General features: G+C 40.2%; 1 protein-coding gene across 1 annotated transcript; it reads right to left on the bottom strand.

Moving 5' to 3' along the window:
- Positions 1 to 3,655: 3,655 nt before the first annotated feature.
- Positions 3,656 to 20,450, bottom strand: LOC111230467 (UPF0687 protein C20orf27 homolog). The gene is made up of 6 exons (XM_022757215.1): positions 20,367 to 20,450; positions 15,658 to 15,738; positions 14,231 to 14,364; positions 13,235 to 13,388; positions 5,509 to 5,631; positions 3,656 to 3,759 (listed from the first exon to the last, which is right to left on the bottom strand). Exons 2-6 carry the CDS (start codon positions 15,674 to 15,676, stop codon positions 3,656 to 3,658), a joined length of 534 nt encoding a protein of 177 aa, XP_022612936.1. The 5' UTR covers positions 15,677 to 15,738; positions 20,367 to 20,450.
- Positions 20,451 to 21,264: the final 814 nt, after the last annotated feature.

Consider the following 21,264-nt stretch of genomic DNA (forward strand, 5'->3'; position numbering starts at 1 on the left):
CCAAAGTCTTTGCAGACTGTCCAGCATCTTGATTCCAGTGCTCTCCATATTTCTGCGTCTTCCCACACTGCTTGACAGTGGGTATGCTGTTTTCTTGCTCCAGTCCAGCTTGTGAAGGTGGATCGGATCTGTCATCTTCTGGTTCAGGATCGAACTCTTGTGCTAACCTATAAGGCAGAATGAAGCTGCCACAACCATTGACACATGGAATGTGTCATTGCCATGGTAGTTGCCGTCAAGCAACTTAAAGGCTTAAAGAGCCCTGAGCTCTAACAGAGCGTTTCAGAGACAGAGGGTGAAGAGAGCACAGTATAAGTACAGAAAGAGAGAAATAATGTCTTTTTAGAACATTAAAGCATGTGAAGCATGATGAACACTAAGAATGGCCATAATAGGTCCTCTTTAAATAAAACCAGGCTGCATCTCTTAGCAGGTTTTTGACAAATATACACAGTTTACACAGCCATGAGGCCTCTTGTAGGAGAGGTACACTAAACCAGCCTACACAGTACACTTGTACACATACACATAGAAACACACAAACATCCTTGTTTTACTATATTCATGGAGGCCCATTCCCCAGCCACTTACCCTAATCTTAATCAGCACAACTGAATGCCTAACCCTAAATCCGGGGACAGCCATATAATCCTACAATACAGTGCTACATCATGGATGTCTGTGGCTGACTGAGTGAGTGATCATAGTTCCACCATTGGTCAGCCAAATGCTGCGTGACTGAGTTGAAGTTTCTCCATCGGCTGTTGCTCTTTCCAAATGATCTGGTACAAAACAGTTTCTATCAGGGCGTTCACAGTCTATTAAACATATTCCGTTTTGGTTTTAAAAAAAGTATTCATCTGTAAAAAGTATTCAACCTTAATCACCTGCCCTGTTGACGTCTTCTTCATGTGGATTATGACATGAGCAAATGAGTTGTTTTAAATGTTACTGTAACGGAGCCTGTGCATGATGTCTATGTCACAGTGTAGCCAAATCAGCTGTCCTGACCTAACAAATAAGACAGGTGAGATGAATGATAGAGGTAACAGAAATGTGTCAAATAAAAAAAAACATATATCTATATATATATATATATATATATATATATATATATATATATATATTTTTTTACTGTACTGTATTTATTATATTACAATAATTTATGACAGGAATAGACCAGGTATTTTTGCTATATTGTCTGATTTTGTTTTTTATTCTATCACATCTTTTCTTCTACTGAAGTTAGCATGCTAGCCAGCTAGGTACAGCCAGACTGGTGCCATCTCAGAGCCACTGTAGCGTCCAGTCTGCCCTGAGGAAGTAGTACTGAACAGAGGCCGTATTATAATCTCTTGTATTATAAACACAACGATGCTGAAGCTCTTGGTAAGTAAACAGATGCCAATGCTAATGTTGACTGGTAGCAATAGAAAACTCTTACAAATAGCTCCATGAAACCAGAACATGTAAATGGCATTTTTTATAGGTGGTATTATAGTACCACCTACTGGATGTTAAGTGTGGTAATACTAATAAGAAAGTCAGTAGGCTCCCAGCATGCTTTGCATCATCGCTGCTTGCTCTTTGTGTGGTCCTGACATGGATGGTCCTGACCAGTAGCCAACTGAAGCCTGTTGTCAGCTAACACGATGGTTTTCAGGCAGGCAGTTAGCTCATTGGTGGATGATCATGAATTGTAGTTGGTGGATAACAAACAGTATAATGTGTTTAAACACTATTCACCAAAAAGGTTACTTTGAGACCTGCGTAGCAGACACCGTCCAGTCAATCCGCGAAGCTAAGTGTTATAGCTCAAGCAGCTAACGGCAGAGCGTATCATTACAGTTTCAGTGTCAGTAATAGATGTGACAGCAGTGTGAGCAGGAAGTTAGTATCACAAGTGTTGAAAATTGATATGTTTGAAAATGTTAAATAATGTCAGGTGCACCACACACATTAGCAGGCATACTACACATTAGCAATATACCTACTTATCTTGTTCAATACGACGCAGACTTTTTCTTTTTTATTTTAATATCATCTTTTTCTATGTCAAAAAAAAAGAAAAAAACACATACATAATTTGATAGTTTTCTCAAATCATTCAGCTATAAGTGACAGTTGGCAAAGCTGAGTTGAGGCAACTCAGCTGATGGTACAGTAACACCTATATACTCAACATGAATGTGTACTGTAAGTGCTGGATTGGAGCTTTAAACGCCTGTCATCTATTAAGAAACATCAATGACCAAACATGAGGAGTGTGAATACATTTCCTGTTCATTTAAGCGTGGTTGATTGTTGATTGTGGACCTGCCACCATTCAGTGTGTGTCCCTTTGCACTTAACCCTCTGTCTGTTTACCTGAAAGTAAATAAAATATCCTCTGAACACACTTTTCTGTTTATTGAATTTATATGACTGCAGTGCCTCTTTATGTCTTCTGATTCTTACTGTGTGAGGTTTTAAATTTAGTGCTAGATTTAAAGACTAACTGAATAATAATGATTATAATAGCAAAGTTTAAAATGGGTTTTGTTGTAGTAAATTTTCACTAAAATAGACTATACATATAATTATACCGAATATTAAATTTATATTATCCTATGATCATGCCTATTCTAAATACAGTTTGCAGCTCTATCTGTCACATCATGCATCGAGTATATGATACCATCAGTCATGAACGTCTGAGGGAATAACATACCTGTCGAGATTATATAAACCAGAAGCATTTATCCTCCTTCTCTCCTCTCCCGAATATCCATCTGTCGTGTGGCTACAGATCGACAATCACAAGTCAGTGCTGCAACGTAGCCGGCCCGATTCGGATAGACCGATCTCTCTCTTTCTGTATATACTAGATTAGATATGTGTGTGATATGTGTTTTTAATAATAATATATTAATATTAATAATAATTTGAGACTGAAACAATATTGGCCTATTAGTTAAGGCTGGTGCCCCTGAGGACTATTAAAGTTATTATTTAATATCAATATTTTTAATATCAATATTTTTTTAATTCATGATAGCCAATAAATTAATAGACAACTGAAGATCCAACATTTATGGTGTCCAGCTGGGCGTGGTTTCTAAAGCAGTCCTCCTTGAGGTGCTGGGCTCACACTGTAATGTTTGGAGCAGTGGAGAATTGTGGAAAAATGAAGTAGATTTTCCCCAGCATGGCTATAAAACTAAGGAAAACTCTTCATTATAAGTAGTTATGTGCTGCACCTTGTGTGGGGGTGTGCCAAGCTTGTGTGTCCAGCTTGCAGGTGGGCAGCAACAAGAGACATGTTGATTGTCCTTGTGACTCTGTAGGCCATTTACATGCACAAAAACCTATATAACACACTATACGAAAGAGAAATCTCAGAGAAGCATAATAGGTCCCCTTTAAGCTCTTTTTTTTTTTTTTACAAAAAGCCTCATTATCAAGCAATTTTTGAAACACATCCCACTTTAATTACACTATTTGTTATTTTCTAACAAATATTTTGGAGTTCTACAAAAGCAAAACAAAGCATCACAGACCAATAATCTCCCAAAGCTGTTTCTAACTTGGGGAACACCTTTTGGTGTTTCTGTTCTATCACTGAGTCCTGAGCACCCTTGAAGATATCTACATTGATACCGTGTGTATCTCTTCATCATATCCTCTTACGATCACTGCTGCTGTGCTTTGTGTGGCCGTCTCTCTGAGTGCTCAGGCACCTCACCCCCTCCAGCAGCATAGGAGTTCCATGATGTGGATCTGCACAGAAGATGAAGAGAGAAACACATTGTGAGTTAATCAGCTGTTGACACATGGTGTTCCATGACCACTTATATAAGAAAAAACAGTCTTGACATAAATCTTCATCTCTTTGTTTTGGTTTGTTTATTGTAGGTTTTGTATGTTGGTTTAGTGTCTTCACCTCTTAGTGTAATGTCGAGCACAAGTATTGTTGCTCTGGTGAAACCGTGTAAATGGGGATGGGTAATGTAACTCTAGCAGCTACATTTTTCCTACTGTACTGCACCCACAGAGCACAATCCACACAGTTTAACTACAAGCAGATTGTTATTGTTCTTCTGTTATTATTCTGTTATCCTGTCACAGAGACAAAGCAACATGGAGGAAAAGTCTGGCTGATTTTTTTTTTGCATGTTTTTCAGGCACAGCACATGTTCTGTATTTATCAATCAGGCTGGAGTAGTGTTTGCAAGATGCACGTCTCTCCTCATTGCAAATGCATTTAAAGGAGGAAGGCTGATTGTGTGTTCCACTGGATTTACTGAGGTCCTGTCTTTATTTTTAAACTTGAAAATCAGCAAGAAGGACTATCCCCCTGTTATGATACATTCTCTAACACTGTTAAGTCTCGCTCCATTTCACAGGTCATGTTTCATTAGTTCACGCATGTCCTGCTTTATTTTGAACTCACTAACTCCCTCCACTTCCTGCCCTTGTGCGATTATCTGCCCATCCCGAATGTGCTGCACCTGTGTCTCATTGTCTCCTGTATTTAGTCTCCCTCCCACTTGTGCCAGTTCGTCTTCGTCCCTAATGACCACAGCTCCCGTCATTTCTACTGTGAATATTCCTTCTGTGTGACTTAATTTACAATTACTCCTTCAACATACTTTATCCAAAGCAACTTATGGGTGAGGGACATCACTAAAGCTTCAGTTTGAAACCTATTTTTGTGTCAGAGCTGAGCACTTGAACCCCGGCCTCACTGAAGGAATAATTCTATATGAGTTATCTTCAGCAATTTTTCATATCCATTCCCCCTCAGAATTATGATACCAACGTCCAGGCTGTTTAAAAAGGACGTGTGACTGACTTCTCACTGGGGAAATATTGATTATTTATATTCTTGTTTCAATAGATTCTTGTCAAAATATCATAGACAGAGGAAAAGTAGAGATGCTGCTGAGCTGCTTCCAACACTTATCACGCAGTTTCCTCTCCTGCCTGCTGTTGGCCACACTGTGCAATTCAGTTTTCTCAGGTCAAGTCCGACCTGATGACTAATATACAATCACACAGGCCTTTAGCTAAAACAAATGTCTTGACTCGTAATAGCAGGAAAAGCACAGGTGTCACTGATAATGTTAACGTTAATGGCTCTGTTGTATTCAAATTCCCAGTCAGCCATGACAGCGAGCCAATATGAACAATACCACAACCCAGAAACTGACGCAGCTAAATGGAATTCAGCCATCATTAATTTTATCATTCACACCTGTGTTTTTCCTACAGTGACATTAAAAAAATTCTTCAGTGCTTCCTCCAACACCCCAGTGACAGTCATGGCAAAACACTGTAGAGTAATATAAAAATAATAACATAAATAAAATGAAAGTAGAGTAGAAAATATTTTTGTTGTTGTTGTATTTTGTTGTTGTTCTGTGAAATTATTCAGGCAGGCTTATGTGGATGTGGGCTCTGTGCTGCTAACCCAGAATCAGTATGGACACTGGTCCAGTTTGAGTGCGTGTGTCTGTTCACACCTACCAATGACTCTGGCCTGGAGTCTGATCTTCAGACTGCTGTCCCTCCTCCCTCTGGTCGCCAGCGTGATCTCCTCCTGCAGAACTCCCTCCTGGTGAGTCCTGTACTCACATGTGACCTTTACTCCTGAAAGGAGGGGGGGGGGGGGGGTTTCCATCAGTTTCCACAGATATAGTCCAGACTGCGGATGGATACTGCATTAAACAAACTGTAAACTATCTGTTAAATATAAGTGAAACCAGCCCAGTGCAATGAGCCAGTTGTCTGAGGCCGTGAGGAGATCACTGTAACAGAGCTGTTTCTGCACTGAAATCTTCAACAAATTATTACTATGCAAATAATTCAGAACTCGTTTGCAGCAGCTTTTTCAAGGATTGTAGAAATACAGGGGAGGTTTGATATGAGTCTGTAGTTGAGTATTAGAGTCTGCAGGCCAAATATGTGTTTGAGATTATTGCCTCTGTCCAGCTGTGCCTTTTTTATAGCCCAGTTCAATGTGGGGAGTTTTTTAAATTCTTTATACCACTCTGCTGTGTAACCTTTTAATCCTGGTGATTTATTCAGTTTGAGCCTACTAATTGCAGTTTTTAATTCACTTTCAATTATGTCAGTAGTCCTCTATTTTGTTCTTCATTTAAGGTGGGTAACTTTCACTTCCACCAGGAACCGTTGAATATAGAGTTTTATAAAAAAAAAAAAAAAAAACTTCAAAAGCTTCTTGGATTTCGCTAAGTTTATTTCTTATCACTTTTGTTCTTGGATCCCTAATTCTATGGATTGTATTTTTTTTTCAATTTCCACGCTTAAACTTTCAGAAATTTAGATTCACTTTCATAGTGTCTCTGTTTAAGGAACATTACATTTTTCTTAATTTCTTGTAATGTATCCTGTGTCATGTTTAATTTATGTTCTTTCTCTAATTCCTTTAGCTTGTTTTGTAATTCCTGTAATGCTTTATTCCTTGCTTTTTTCTTATATGAGGATATTGCTATAATTTTCCCTCTTAATACAGCCTTTAGAGTATCCCATAGAATGGGAGGTGAGACCTCTCCATTGTCGTTCTAAATAGAGACTAATTTCTTTTTTTAATCTGTTCCTTTAAGTGTGGATCATTCAATAGACTTGAATTTAGCTTCCATGTAGTATTCTTTGGTTGTAAATTAAAATCCACAGATAAATACACTCATATCTATTGTCCCAATTCCACAAGTATTTATCTTATCTTTGTCTTTTCCAAATGTTACAAAGTAATCTATTCTTGTGTATACGGAATGAGGAGCAGAGTAGAAGGTGTAATCCCTCCCGTTAGAGAAAATGTCCCACCGTGTGTCAATTAGACCAACATCTTCAAAAAGTGGGTAAACTTTCTTATACAGTGATTTTGAATCATGAGTTTTCCTACTAGATAACTCTAATTTTGGTTGTAATAGTATGTTTAAATCCCCACCACATACTAGAAAGCCCTCTCATTCTGTTACCATGATGTTAGTGATTTTCTGGAAGAGGCTAATATCACTTCCTGGAGGTGCATATATATTCAATAGAGTAACTAAATTCCCATCTATATTTCCCCTCACCAAGATATATCTGTCCTCCTTATCTCCCAATTCAAATACTTTTTCAAAATTTAGTTTGTTTGAAATAAGAATGGCAACTCCTCTCCCGTGTCCCGATTTGTATGAGGAAAAAAACAGATTAGTGAAGCCCATTCTCTTTAACTGAGTTTCCTGTAAACTGTCACTACATGGGCTTGTTCTTTCTTCATTTTGGATAAAATCTTACTATGTTTCACTGAGTTCAACAGCCCATTGACTTTAAAGGAAAGGAATTTTACTTTGCCACTAGCCATGTGTAATTACTGATCAATGTGTTCTTAAAGTTAATGAAATAAAACTTAACTGATCTACTCCCTGAACAAGTAAGAACAAAAAACACATAAGAGAACAAGGAACAAAGGCTGAGATTCCAAGGTGGAGTCTCTGGTGAATGACCCTGGGTTGAGCTACAGGAAAAGTCTAGCTGTGGGGTATAGCCTCTGTTAACTGTGCACTGATGAGGGCCCCCACTGCAGCTCCCAGAACTGCAAAAGAAAAAGTCCATGTCCATTTCACTGAAAAGTTTTCTCTGTGTAAAAAGGGGGAAAAGGACTAAATGCAAGATTCAAAATGAAATAGAACAAATAGATTCCACTTTGCAATATGTTCTCTTTTTAAATGGCTACAGCACCATCTAGTTTAGATTCAGTCTAGCTTACCAACATTGTTGAGGGTAATCAGTATTTATAGCTCTTCTGGAAGAGGACAGGGATGTGTTCTAAAACCTCTCAGTCTCTCCTTGATGTTCTGCTCCCGCTCTTTTCCCCTCTCCTGCTGTCTTCTTCCTCCCACCGTTTCCCAGGCAATGCGGGATAGCTGTTCAGCCAGGCTCTCCCACGTGTGATCACATTAACAGGCAACCCTCTCTCCTTCATGTCTATAGTCGCTTCTTCCACTGTCTGGTACAGCTGCTTCCTGTCCTTGTAGTGAACTCGTAGTTTAGCGGGGACTGGAGTCTGAAGGCGGATATTTTTCTGCTTTAGCACTAGCTTCATCTCAGAATATTCCTTCATTTCTTCAGAATTGCTGGGGGGTAATCCTGATCGAAGTATATTGGTCTCTTGTCCAAAAGTACCTTCTTTCCCCAGGCCTTGCGTAAAATTTCCTCTTTGGTTTTAGGAATCGGACTATTATCGACTGAGGTCTGTCCTCTGGCACTCATCCCGAGACCCTTTCAATGTCAAGCTGTATATCAGGGGGAATCTCCAATGTGTCCCGTAGAAACTTTTCCACAAATTCCAACATAGACGATCCCTCCGCTCCTTTGGGGACATTGTAAATCCTTAAATTCTCCAGTCGGGATCTCCTTCTTGAGCAAGTAGTTTCTGTTCTTGCTGGTTCATCACTTTTATCATCCTGCCTATCCCAGCTTCGACATTTTGACACCGATTTTCAATCTTATCAATCCGTGTTTCTGCCTCCTCTATTCTTTGGTTGACTTTAGTAAGCTCGGATTTAATGTCATTTAGTTGTTTTGTGTCTTTGTGGAAGTCCCGTATAGCATCCAAAACTTTTGTCAGACTTGCTGTTTCATTTGTATGAGGATTAGCATTAGCTTCGCCATCTTGTCACCGTGTCGGGAAGCCGTTTACCGCTTTTTCTTCGTTTGCAGTCGCTTCAGTGGTGCTTTTCTTGTTTCCATCCTTTTTCCCCATTCTTGCCCCACCCTGTAGTCAAATGTTCCTCAAAATATTTTGTATTTGATAACTTAAGTGGGGCAAAGTGAATGTTTTCTCGAAGGAGCTGTTTTATTAAGCTGCCATTCAGGGTGATGACGTCACCGGAACCCAAGTAGAGGCTTTTTAAGTCAGAGGATTAATTACTGCAACCATAAAAGCCTGTGATACATAACCTGTTAATACCTGTTTTATGGTCTCCTATTAGTAATGAATAATAGTCTGTTCTGGCATCACATAGGGCTTTTTATGCCTCCACACTGGTGACAGTCAGAGCAGCAGCCATATTATTTTCAGGTTTTCCATTTATCCCTCCATACGTCTGTACGTCCCATTCTTGTGAACCAAATGCAAATGTGAGAGGGAAGTCTGGCCAACCCAAACATAGAGAGCATTGCAGTAGTCCAGATGCGTTGTAATAAAGGCATGTATTGTCACAACCAGACTAAAACGCTGGATGCAGATGCAGGGTTTTCAGGTTCTTCAATAAAAAGTCTTTATTGAGGGAAACAGGTTCTGAACTCCAAGACAGAGTAAACAAAGCAGGCTATGAAATTTTTCCTCTGATGCACTTCTTACAAAATGGAAGAAGCGTGGCTGCAAAACTACCAAAATAATAATCGCTCCACTAAAAGGAGGAAACCCAATTGACTATATAAAACGTTAACAGTAACAGAAAATCACTCCTGCTACGGAGGAAAAAGAAGTAGCAAAATGAGGTAGAGACAACAGAAAACTCTCCTGAAACTGGAGGCACTAATCTATGAAAAGATAAACAAACAAAGGATCACTCCACACGGCGGAAACAAAAGGCTGTGAAAACATTAACTATGGAATAAAACTAAGATATGAAACTTACAACTCAAAATCTCTCTCTTGGAGGACTCAGAACAAAATTCATGAAACGACTAAGGTCAAGACTGTGGAAAGGCTGGGGTGAACGCATGTAGACAAGGACGAAGACGAACACACTGGCAACAAGACAAAGGGAGACGCAGACTATTTGAACACATGGGGGTAATGGGGAACAGGTGGACACAATCGGGAATCAGGGAAGACAATCAGACCGGTGACACGTGAGGAAGGGCAAGTGACCTGAAACGAGAGGAGAGTTACTTTTCAACATAAAACAGGAAATGACAAGACAAAACATGGAGACAGGACAAAAACCCAACTTGACCTCACCGCAGTGTGACATGTATCACCTTTTCAAAATCCTTTCTCGACAGAACAGACTATACAAGGATAACTGCTCTATTGAAAAAAGCTGGATTTTACAACAGAGCTGATCTGTTTATCCAGTTTAAAATCACTGTCCATTTTCACATCCAGATTTGTAACTGTGGGATTTAAATAGAGGTGCCAAAGAACCCAGGTTCATAGGAGGGATATCACGGGTACCACTGGATCCTAACAACATTACTTCAGTTTAAAGAATTAACATTCAAAAAACTTAATGCCGTCCACGCTTTGATGTCATTGAGACACTCTAGTAACAGAGTATGCATCTTTCTGCTTCAGGGGGACATAAATTTGACTGTCATCCACATAACAGTGGAACGAGATGCCATGTTTTCTGAAAATAGGACCAAGGGGGAGCAAATAAAGCCAAAAAAGAAGGGGCCTAAGAATCGGATCCTGCAGCACCCCGCAGTGGAGATGCATGGAAGAGGACACAAAATCACTAAGGCCTATACAATAACTTCTTTCAGCCAGGTAGGACCTAAACCAATCCAGTTCTGCACCATTAATGCCCACCCTGTGCTCTAGACGAGAGATGAGAACATTGTGGTCCACTGTGTCAAAGGCAGCAGTTAAGTCTAAAAGCACAAGGATGACACAGTCACCAGAATCAGGAGCTAAGAGGATATCATTGAAAACACTTAAGAGTGCTGATTCAGTACTGTGAAAATTTTTAAACCCAGACTGGAACACATCGAGAATATCATGCTGGTCTAAGAATGCCTTTAATTGGGTGAAAACAATTTTCTCCAGGCTTTTAGAAAGGAACGGGAACTTGGATATAGGCCTGAGATTAGAGAGAGCTGAGGGGTCTAGACCAGGTTTTTTAATCAGTGGCTGCACAACAGCATGTTTAAAATTTTCAGGTACCAGACTGCTATTAATAATAGCAAGGACAGATGGTCCTATGGTGGAAAAAAAGGGCAAGGGGGGTTAGCATCTGTGGGAGCACCTGAGAGTTTCATATGACCAACAATCTCTTCTAAAAAAGAGATAGATACAGGCTCAAACTGATTAAAGGCAGCAGAGCAGAGGACAGACATGGACGGGTCATAAGAAGGGGGTGAGATGAGGGCTCTAGTGGTCGCGATCTTATCCACAAAAAAAGTGGAGAAAATTTTCACAAACTTCACAGGAGGCTTCCAGAGAGACAGACTGGGGAGCATTAGGAAATAGAGCTAATAGGAAGGCTACTAAAAAGAACACAAGGCTTGTGAGAATTAGATAAAATAATATCTTTGATCTTTGCAGCTTTCACAGTTTTATGATAACAACGGCTGCTTGTCCTTTTTCCACTTGCGTTAAGCTCTCCTGCACTCTCGTCTGACACCACGAGTAGCATCATTTAACCAAGGCTCAGGTTTAGGTTTGGAGCGCCAGCCTTTAATGGAGCCACAATGTCCAAGATGTTTTGGCAAGTTGAGTGAAACCTAGAGGTTAACTCCTCACTACAGCCACGTTTCCACCGCAGGAACTTTCCCCAGGAACCAGGAACCTTTTGAGGAACTATGCGTGTTTAGACCGCAGGAACCAGGGTCTAAATTTAGTTTCGGGGTAACTGATCGACCCCGAAAAACATACCTGGTCGAGGGGTAGTACTTTCCAATGGTTCAGTAACTTTGGGGGGTTTGGTCTGCAGTGCTGAACATTTCTGACTGGTCGAGTACTTGCTGCATTTTCTTTCACCTGCGATGTTTAAAAGTCTGCAGCAAGCAAACACATTTTCTTCACCGCGAAGCAGGTCCAGGAGAAGGGTAAAAAAACTGCAACAGTACTTAAAAGAAAGTAAAAAAATAAAGGACCACAACAGCCGGAGTGCCAAGGGTTGCCACCCGACAAGTATAATACAGGATCGTAGACTATTTGAAAATAAAATACTGCGTCCTGTAGGCTATTGAATATATACGGGACACTATTTGTTCCATATTTTCGTTCAAGTTATGTCCTCAAGTGCTGTGAATAATGTAATGTAATGTCAAGTAATAATGTTACATAATTTTCCCAGGACTTTAGGCCGCGGTGGACAACAGACAACAATGGGCCACAGGAACCTTTTAGTTCATGAAGAAAAGTTGGTCAAAACGCAGCTTATCAGAGCACATGGGGGACCCCGGGTTAATTTCAAAGTTATTATTGAAAGCAGCCGAGAACTGAACAGCAGTGGAAGAGTTAAACACACGACAGCGCCGAGCAGGAGCACAGGGTCTAACGGTATGACTGGGAAGAGAGATCTCAAATAGGACAGGCATATGATCAGAAAGCACTGCACCAGTTCAGAGAAAGCGCTGGACTCACCAACTCTCAGCCAAGTTTCAGTCACACAGAGGAAATCAATCCACGGGAGGTGAAGAAATCATTTAGAATAAAAGTTTTGTTTGCTAGCGATCTAGCCGGGGGGTGGGCGTGGGGGGGGCATCTTGGTCACCACCATCAGGATGAGACTAGACAGGTCCTGTGACACTCAAGATTTCACACCAATGGTTCATATTTTATGACTCTGGATAAACAGGGATGTAACCTGAATCTAGTCTGAGTGGCAGAGGGATACAACCATGAGGAGGTGATTCTAGCTTTACATGTTATTAGACTTTATTTCCAGGAAGAAGGTGACATTCTTCCAGATTGGTGAAGCACCACCTCCTTTCTAGCTTTCATGACACGTTTGTGAATTGTACCTTGGAGACTCATCTGATTCACTACATCCTTTTTCATTGAGGCTGTAGTGTCTGGTGTTGTACACAGTGAGGCTGCAACACTATCAACAACATCCTCGACTTGTGTGGGTGTAAAGTTGAGATCGCTGTCCTCCTCTGAAGGACACATGGCATTGAAGTAAAAAACAACGGAAATCTTTACTTCATTTTCCTCAAACTTGGTTACAACATTATCAGATAGATGTCTGCTATAATGGATTTTTTCCCCGAAATGCTATTGTAAACCCAACTACCACCCCCGTCCCCAAACTTGAGGCAACCCAAATGCCTCAAAATGTGAATACTGAGCACATTAATGATCCTAAAGGAATAAACCATTTTCATTTTAGTGACCCCTCAGCCGTTGGAGGGCACTCATCCAGTTATGGAAGTGCTGAACAGAATCTACTGTGGGTGATGTACCGACTATTCATGAGTACCTCACGCAACACATCAAAAAACTTGAACTATACCTTTAATCAAATAATGACTTTGCTTTTCCTGCACTGAGGTCTGGACTTACCCTCCAGTGTGGAGTTAATACGGTGGACCCGGAGGCTGGGGGGCCTCCGAGTCGGAGAAGAGGAAGGAAGACAGGAGAGGTCTTTACCCACTGTGGGTACATCTGGAACACTGAACACAATCTCATAACAGTGGTGGCTCTTCAGGAAACCAGCCTGTGGGGTGGGGGGTGGGGGGGGGTTTAAGGGAAAAAGAGAGCTAGTGTTACTGTCACAGGTGAATCATCTCAGTCTGGGCTCTGCATTTACTCCCCCACAGCACTAACACTGCACAACAGCAGCTAACGTTAGCTTAGAAATGGAGTCCGCTAACATCAACAAACAAAAGGCTTTGAACACAACACCGACTCCGACACAAACGCCACGTAAGCACAAAAGACAAAAAAAAGTTTTATCGAGTGAAGTCTGGTCAAGCTGGACATCACCACATGGTCTGAAGGTGATGGGGGTTAGACTGTTCCTTCTTCTTCTGGTAATCTTTAAATTGGCATTATTCAACCAAAACCCAGGGCTGAATTTTTATCCCAGTCCAACTACTCATGACTACTGTTTTGAAATCGTGAAAATACATTTTGAAAATAAATAAATAGATAAATGAATACCTAATACCTGATTTGTTTATTTCCTTTTTTTTGTTGTTGTTTTTCTTTCCCCATTTCTCTGTCCCTCTCAAATGCAAATATATGTAAGTCATATATCTAAATCTAAAGTTGTTCTCTGTAGTAGTGTATGCCATCATGTTACATTATGTTATGTTATCGCTTTCTTTGTCTTTATCTTGTTTCACCAAATAAAAAGAAAAAAAGAAAATGTGTGGACGCCCAGCAGCAGTCTCAGTTTTATTATTTTAAATTATTATTTTATTTTACCCCTGAGATAGACCAGTGTATCTTATCATCCTGGTGACACCCCTAATTTTCTGTGAATGGTGACTAAATCATGTGCAAACGAGAGCATGAATATCATGGGCCACAGAGGAGCACACACACATGACACACCTTGACCAAGTAGCTGCCGTCCTTTTCTGGGATAGCAATGAGAGTAGAGAGGTTGGACTGATCATCTCTCCGCGTGGGAGAGCCAGGGGGCTCGTTGTCGTCAGGGAAATGCACCCCACCTTTGGAGGTGGAGCCTGGTGATGGAGAGAAAATAAAAGCTTTAAATCATGTTTTGTAAATCCCTGTAAAGCTGATGTGAGTCAACAGAAACATCTGGACAGCAAGTGAACTACTTCCTACTTCCTGGATGACACCACTGTAATTACTCAACTACAACCAATTAGTGGACAAATCTCATTGTGAAAAAGCACAGTGTTATGTTGAAGGTAGGTTTTGTTATAGGGCTTGAGGATTCCTTGAATTTTCTCCCCCACCCACTGTGACATGTTGAATTTCAAAACATGATGAGTGAGCTGAGAATACATTGTAAGCACTGGACTGTAGTAGTAGTACTAGCTATGACAACATCACTGTTTGTTCTGGAAAGGGGGAGACAGACCCCGAAGGAATCTGGGAGAAGCTGACCAATCTGAACCAGGAATCCAGGCTGCGATGGAAAAGTCTTTTTTGCATAGGAAGTTTCCAGACACAGTGAAATGAGCTGAAGTATCAAAGCGGCAGCCATGATGGGAGCTGGTCGAAAAGTCAAAATAATCTCCTTTCCTAAGCACTGTTCCTAGACCAAAAAGAATCTGACTCAACTTACACTGGGATTTTTCTTTTTTTTTTTTTTTTCAAGTCAATTTTATTTACAACACATGGACGATAAATCCTCCTTTAACCACAAAAACAAAAAGGACTAAAATGTTAAAATAATAATTAAATAAAAATAAGTGAGTATTATATTATATTCAAACATAAGTAGGCTATATAGAGTTTTGACTTTATACATTTGTTAACATTTATGTATACATTCTTATGATGATGATGATGATAAGGATGATCTGCTTGTTCTTCATGATGACTCCTAACTGGATTTAAAGAGAATAAATCTATATTTATGGATATGGGCTTCAGCGATTTCCATCAAACATAAAACAGCTGCCCTTGATTCTACATTAATGTGGCTCTGCTGTAGTGAAACTACGATGGTGCGTCACTTTTAATGTTGCTGCAGCAAGGAATTGTGGGACTTTTTTCCTTTCATGAAGGTAACTCTAGTGTTTTCTCTGCTAAAGGAGATAAGATAGGAAGCAGGGAAGCTCCTTTCCTCAGCTGTGATCATGATGCTGCTCAGATACTTCAGACTGTTTCACTCAGTTTGAACGTTCAGAAGAAAATACAGACTTTCTCAGCCCAGTTCTCTGACTGTGTGAAGCACGCTGCCCCCTGCTGGTTAAAGCCACACATACAGTAACTGTACGCCGATCAACAGCAGCACTCACACACACAGACACACATCAACACACAAGCAGCGTCAATCTTACCTTTTCTTCCTGTTGCCATGGTAATGTGGTTAGGAACTGGGAAGTGTCAGACAATATCCAGGTGATGTCATCACTGACCTCCTGAGTGAGACAGATAGAGACAGCACCATCATGTGACACAGTTCACTCAGGTAAATAACAGGTGGGTTTACTGATGTCACAAAACCCAGCTGGACCTCGATACTGTGCTGATCTCACACACTCCCTTCATGTCTTTCTCTGTCCTACACTTTTCTTCTGTCCTCAGCAGAGGAAACGCCGGGACAACTGACCTGGGGCAAGTTTCACACAGATATTTCAGACTGGTCTGTAGTGTTGGTCCAGTCTTCATTTTATTCACAGATCAGTCTGATGTTGTCAGACTGTTTCACTAGAATAAAGACTGACTCATTTTAAGCCAAAAACATTAGACACCTTACCACCAGGCTAACTCAGGCCTAAGACCATGTTGTTACCATGGTAACAATCAATGATACCTGCGCTGACCAGTAGCACCCAAAAACAAAAAACAGGAAAACATGGCTCATAATTTGTGGTTTGCTAACATTGTTATGGAGAGAGCAAAGAGAAAAGAAAGAGTTTTTAGAGACTGCAGTCACTCCGCAGTTTGCCTTTTTTTTCTTCTTTTTATTGAAAAAAGTCTTAATTTTCCCAGAATTCATTGTCCAAAGTCCTGCTTAAGGTAGTCAAGGACTAAAGTGCTTTGTGCAACAGGTGAATTTATACGTCTATCTGAAGTCTGACGGTTTGTTCTATCTAAGCCACAGTCAAAGTCTTTGTGTAACTGATCCCAGACTGTGGTTGTACTGAGCAGCTTGTGTGTGTGTGTGTGTGTGTGTGTGTGTGTGTGTGTGTGTGTGTGTGTGTGTGTGTGTGTGTGTGTGTGTGTGTGTGTGTGACAGCATTGATCTGTTGATTTTTCCTCAGTGGAAGCATGAGGGCATCTTTGACATAGATGGATTACACTCTTTTCAGGACATTAGGAACAGCTTCAATCCACCAGGCTCATCCTTCTGTTTGATTTATAACTACTATGGTGCACAGTGTGCCTTTCAGCATCTGCTGCCCACACATCACAAGGGGTGTGGTGTCCACCCTCTACCAATACTTAATGCAGCCTCCATCAGATTTATCACTGGGGCTGCCTACAACCCCCATCACTGCACTCTGTATGAAAAGGTCGGCTGGTCCTCTCTCTCTGTGAGACGAGATCAACACTCTTAAACAAATGACCAAATCACTTCACATCACTGATAGATCTCAGTGTGGGTGCACATCAAACCTGCTCTCAGGACTGGATCACACCATGTTCAACACACTTTAAATATTGACTCCCAGAAAACACTGGGATAGTTTAGAAATACGCTTTTAAATCTTAATGTTTGTGAATGTTTTATTAGGAACTGATTTTTGTATTATGATGGGTCATCACTCAATGTATCTAAACAATCTATCTAAATTAAGGTTAAGACACATATCTTCACATGACATGGGAGTGCCCCAGCTAGTCTTTACATTGTTCTAATGGTTTTAATAATGTTGTAGGGTCATGAGGTAGGCTCACAAAGCCACTGTTAAAGAGTATGCGAGTCATGAATTTGTGTTTTGTAAATGTACTTTTACTGAACTTTGTTCCTGTTTTGTGTCTGAAACCAAAATGAAATTTCTCTTGGTTGTAATCAGTGATAAGAGAATGGCTCCTCAGGTCTAATGCTTCAACTTAATGTTGAATAGCTGCTTTTTCTCATGTGCTGGAACAAATCAGTTCTATCAGAACAATACATTGAAACACACTGAAAATGGATCAGTTTACATATAAAATGTTGATTTTGTTTAAAGGTGTAAAATAATTGTCAGTTAAAATAAATTTTGGTCATTAACTGTTAATGTTTTTGCCTCATAAAAAGGTACAAAATGCACATAGCACCAACTGTCCCTCATAAGGTAGCAACTCTGGAGGTGCCTCCGTGGCTAGAGCATGTACCCCTACAGAAATGTTCTTTTAGAGGTCCAGATAAGAAGGTACAAAAATGTACCAATGTTCAATTTACTGGCTGCACATCATTATGTTCATGACCTTTTTTGTTAAAACAGAAAACAAAAACATTTGATGACAAAAAAGACAGCTTTGCTCTCAGTGATACTCACCTGAAAAAGAAGGTAAATATAAAAAACAAACTAAAAATAGATATCTCCACAAACACAGTACTGGCACTGTGGAGAAGATAAAGGCTTCAGACGCTTCAGTGTGCTTCAGACAAAGTACCTGAGTACCCTACAAGGAGAGAAATGTGCGTCCTTCTCCTCAATTCACAACGCACACATGGGAGACACAGACTTCCTGGACAGATGTTAGGATGCAGCCAGGAGGAGGCGATCTTTGGAACAGATACAGCTTTTGGTTTTAGTTGAGGTTATCTGGTCAATATTTCACATTGAGTCTGATAGTGAACTGGTGAAATCTTGGAACTGTGGTGAGTGGACAGAAAATGTGTGTGAAGCATATTAAGTCTGGGCCAATGTTTGATAATATTGAATTATATAATTATTATGAATATTTTCAGTTGTGCACAGTCTGACCCTCATTTCACTGCTGTGCTCACTATACACTGATCCTCAGTCTGTGACAAATCAGCAGCATCGCTTATACCTTAAACATAAAATACAATAATACAATTATATTAAATTCAGTTCATCTATGGTCCTGGATCTGTAAATGGAAAAAAGAGACCAAACCATAGACTGCTCCAGCCAATCAACACGTAACAAGCACGGAAAGGAAGGAGTGGTGTAGTTTGATTGGCTGTTGAGTTCAAAATATTTTGCTCAAACCCTGAACTGCACCTTTAAGTAAATGTTATATTTCAGCTGATATTCAAACCACGGCAAATTTCAGAATTTAAACTCAAAAAACATTTTCCAAAATTTACAGACCTCTAATAAAAACAGGCAGTAATTCTACCTCTTTGGACAGAGACCACACTCCTCCACGGGGCGCAGCGTACCAGGCTCAAGATCTCCCATCTGTTGAACTGCCCCTGAACTACACACAACCCAGATTGGTCACCTTAACAAAGACAAAACTTCTATAGTGAAAAAACAGAGACAACCTGTTAGGGCTGTGCAATTAATCGAATTTTATGCTCGATTACGATTTTGGCCTCCAACGATTATAAAAACAAGAGAAACGAGAGAAAACGATTATTGTGCGGCGTTCGGTTTTACAACAAATTTCAGCTTCCCTACAAAAAACATCCAACATTATCCGTTCCGCTCTCGGTACTGAAGGAATTAGGAAAATAGATTTCTTATTTGTTGTTGCAACATGAAAGTTCACTTTCACATTCACCACCTCCGTTTCTGATGAAGACATTCGTCTATGATGCATTTTCGCTTTTCCCTACGCAGAAGTTCATCTGCATCTCTCTCTCTGACCCTGTGTGTGAGGGGCGGGGCAGCGCTCTCACACGCCTTGGAGCACCGTGGAACACACACACAAACACACACACACACACACACACACACACACACACACACACACACACACACACACACACGGGTTAATGATGAAACTGCCCATTATCCAGCTCATTGTTCTTTTTCTTCTTAAATTCAGTCTTTACTATTTTATTATTATATTATGACTTTGCATTATAACCGAGCAGCCCTACAACCTGTCGTCCTCCCCGTGGCATCATCTACCACATGAACAAATCTCAACAGAAAGACAAAAAACAACCAGACACATTCATTTCAAAGGCTCTGGACCATTTATCAACAGGGCTACCGTACACCCTTAACACTTACCACCATAATGACAACTTTACCAGGACCCTCTCATCCACACTCACTCACTTCGTAGGTACATCATTGTTGTTGTTGTCTTTATTATTATTGAAAATACCATAGCCTCTCTCCTTTTCACTATAATAATAATATACCATAATAATAATATACAGCCACTGACACTCCAATTTCGATCACTCACTGCATAGAAAACAATTTAATGTGAAAAATAGTGCGTATGGTGGGGAAATATTGCGATATTCTATATTAATGAATATCGGCCCAAACCAACTTCAAATGCTGGGCTTCAATAAATAACAGAGGGATTCGTAAACGTCAAATATTTGCATACTTAAATGCTTTTAATGCTTTATCATTTTAGTTTTATATCATATAGGATATATATGTTGATAGATAGATAGATAGATAGATAGATAGATAGATAGATAGATAGATAGATAGATAGATAGATAGAAAAAATACTGAAGAAGGTCTGTGGTTTTAAATCAGTGGCAAATTTTCAAATGTAGATTTTGTTTTTTCTCTAAAAGTGGACCAGAAATCTTTGCCAGCCTGGATCAAATACAATATATAGAAAACTGAATATGTGATTTTTGGAGACACTGTGATGAAAGGAGACACAAACAGGACGATGTCTCATAGAGGAGTGAGCTGAGAGAGAAGAAGACAACACCCCTGCCTAGATGAGTCTCGCTCCTTAAACTGAGGGGAGCAGACAGTACCTGTCTGGTAGAGCTCGTGAACACACCATCTTTAGCCACTGCAACGAAGGCGTGATCACACAACGGTCTGAAACACAGAGTAAGGCCTGTATGGACAAATGAATGGAAACTGTACCGGTCAAAGCACAGATACACGCCCAGTAAGTTCGAATCCTGCAGACAGGAAGAACAGACACGTACCGCTCAGTGCAGGTGTGTCTCCCTACATCCATCATACCGGCGGGGACATGTTGTTGATGTTCCTCTCTGAGACACTGGCATTTGTCCTGTCCTTGACACGCGATGGCAAAATGCTCCCGCGCTGCACGGACACGGAGAGAGGAGGCTGGTGTGCGCGGGCGTGTGGCGTCCGCGTCCACGGAAAGAGAGAGACAGAGACAGAGAGAGATCTCCTTGACGTTGACTTATTCTCTGAGGAAGTCTTGCAGGCGGCTGCAGAATCATGTCTACACCCTCCACACTCTGACTAACGAACAACGACATCATCTTTCCTTGTTTTGTAGATTTCAAAAAAGCGTTTGACTTCATTTCTGTTCCTGAAATTAAAGGTACATACAGTCTAAAGGTAGATGTCCATGTGTTGTTTGATTATAGATCAGGTCTAGCTTCTATATTAATACTGTGAAAGATTCAAAGCCTCAGTCCACAGAGAAATGCTCACAGCCTGTATTCAGAAACTGAGCCTTAAAACCAGCCGTCAGCTGGTGATGTTGTGATGTCACAACAAAGCAGTCACCAAGCAATAGTTTTAAAATACAGAAATACTGTAACTGCTGTGATTTTTTTAAGTATTGATAATTACAGTACAATTAAGATTTCTACAAGGAATGTTTTCATTGGAACTTAACTCTGGCTTACTTTAATTAATCATTAATTATTACTTATCACTAATATAAACTTTATTAACTTTATGATGTTGATTTTCCATAAAAGAAAATGTTCCCTCCACCAAACTATCATCTCCCTTCTGGTGCTCTGATAGTTTCAACTACCTGGGAAATGTTAATGAAAAACAGAACAGTGTTTCACAACCATATTTGTTTATTACCAGATTATTGCAGGCAGGTTTCTAGCTGTA

This window comes from Seriola dumerili, unplaced genomic scaffold (assembly GCF_002260705.1).
Source record: "Seriola dumerili isolate Sdu_G_001 unplaced genomic scaffold, Sdu_1.0 BDQW01000267.1, whole genome shotgun sequence".
Classification (NCBI taxonomy): Eukaryota; Metazoa; Chordata; class Actinopteri; order Carangiformes; family Carangidae; genus Seriola; species Seriola dumerili.

Coding starts and splice junctions, on each gene's coding strand:
- LOC111230467 (XM_022757215.1), bottom strand. Junction 5,632..13,234: donor TATTAACTCCACACTGGAGG/GTAAGTCCAGAC, acceptor CCCTCCTTTCAG/GAGTAAAGGTCACATGTGAG. Junction 3,760..5,508: donor ACTCCAGGCCAGAGTCATTG/GTAGGTGTGAAC, acceptor TCTTCTGTGCAG/ATCCACATCATGGAACTCCT.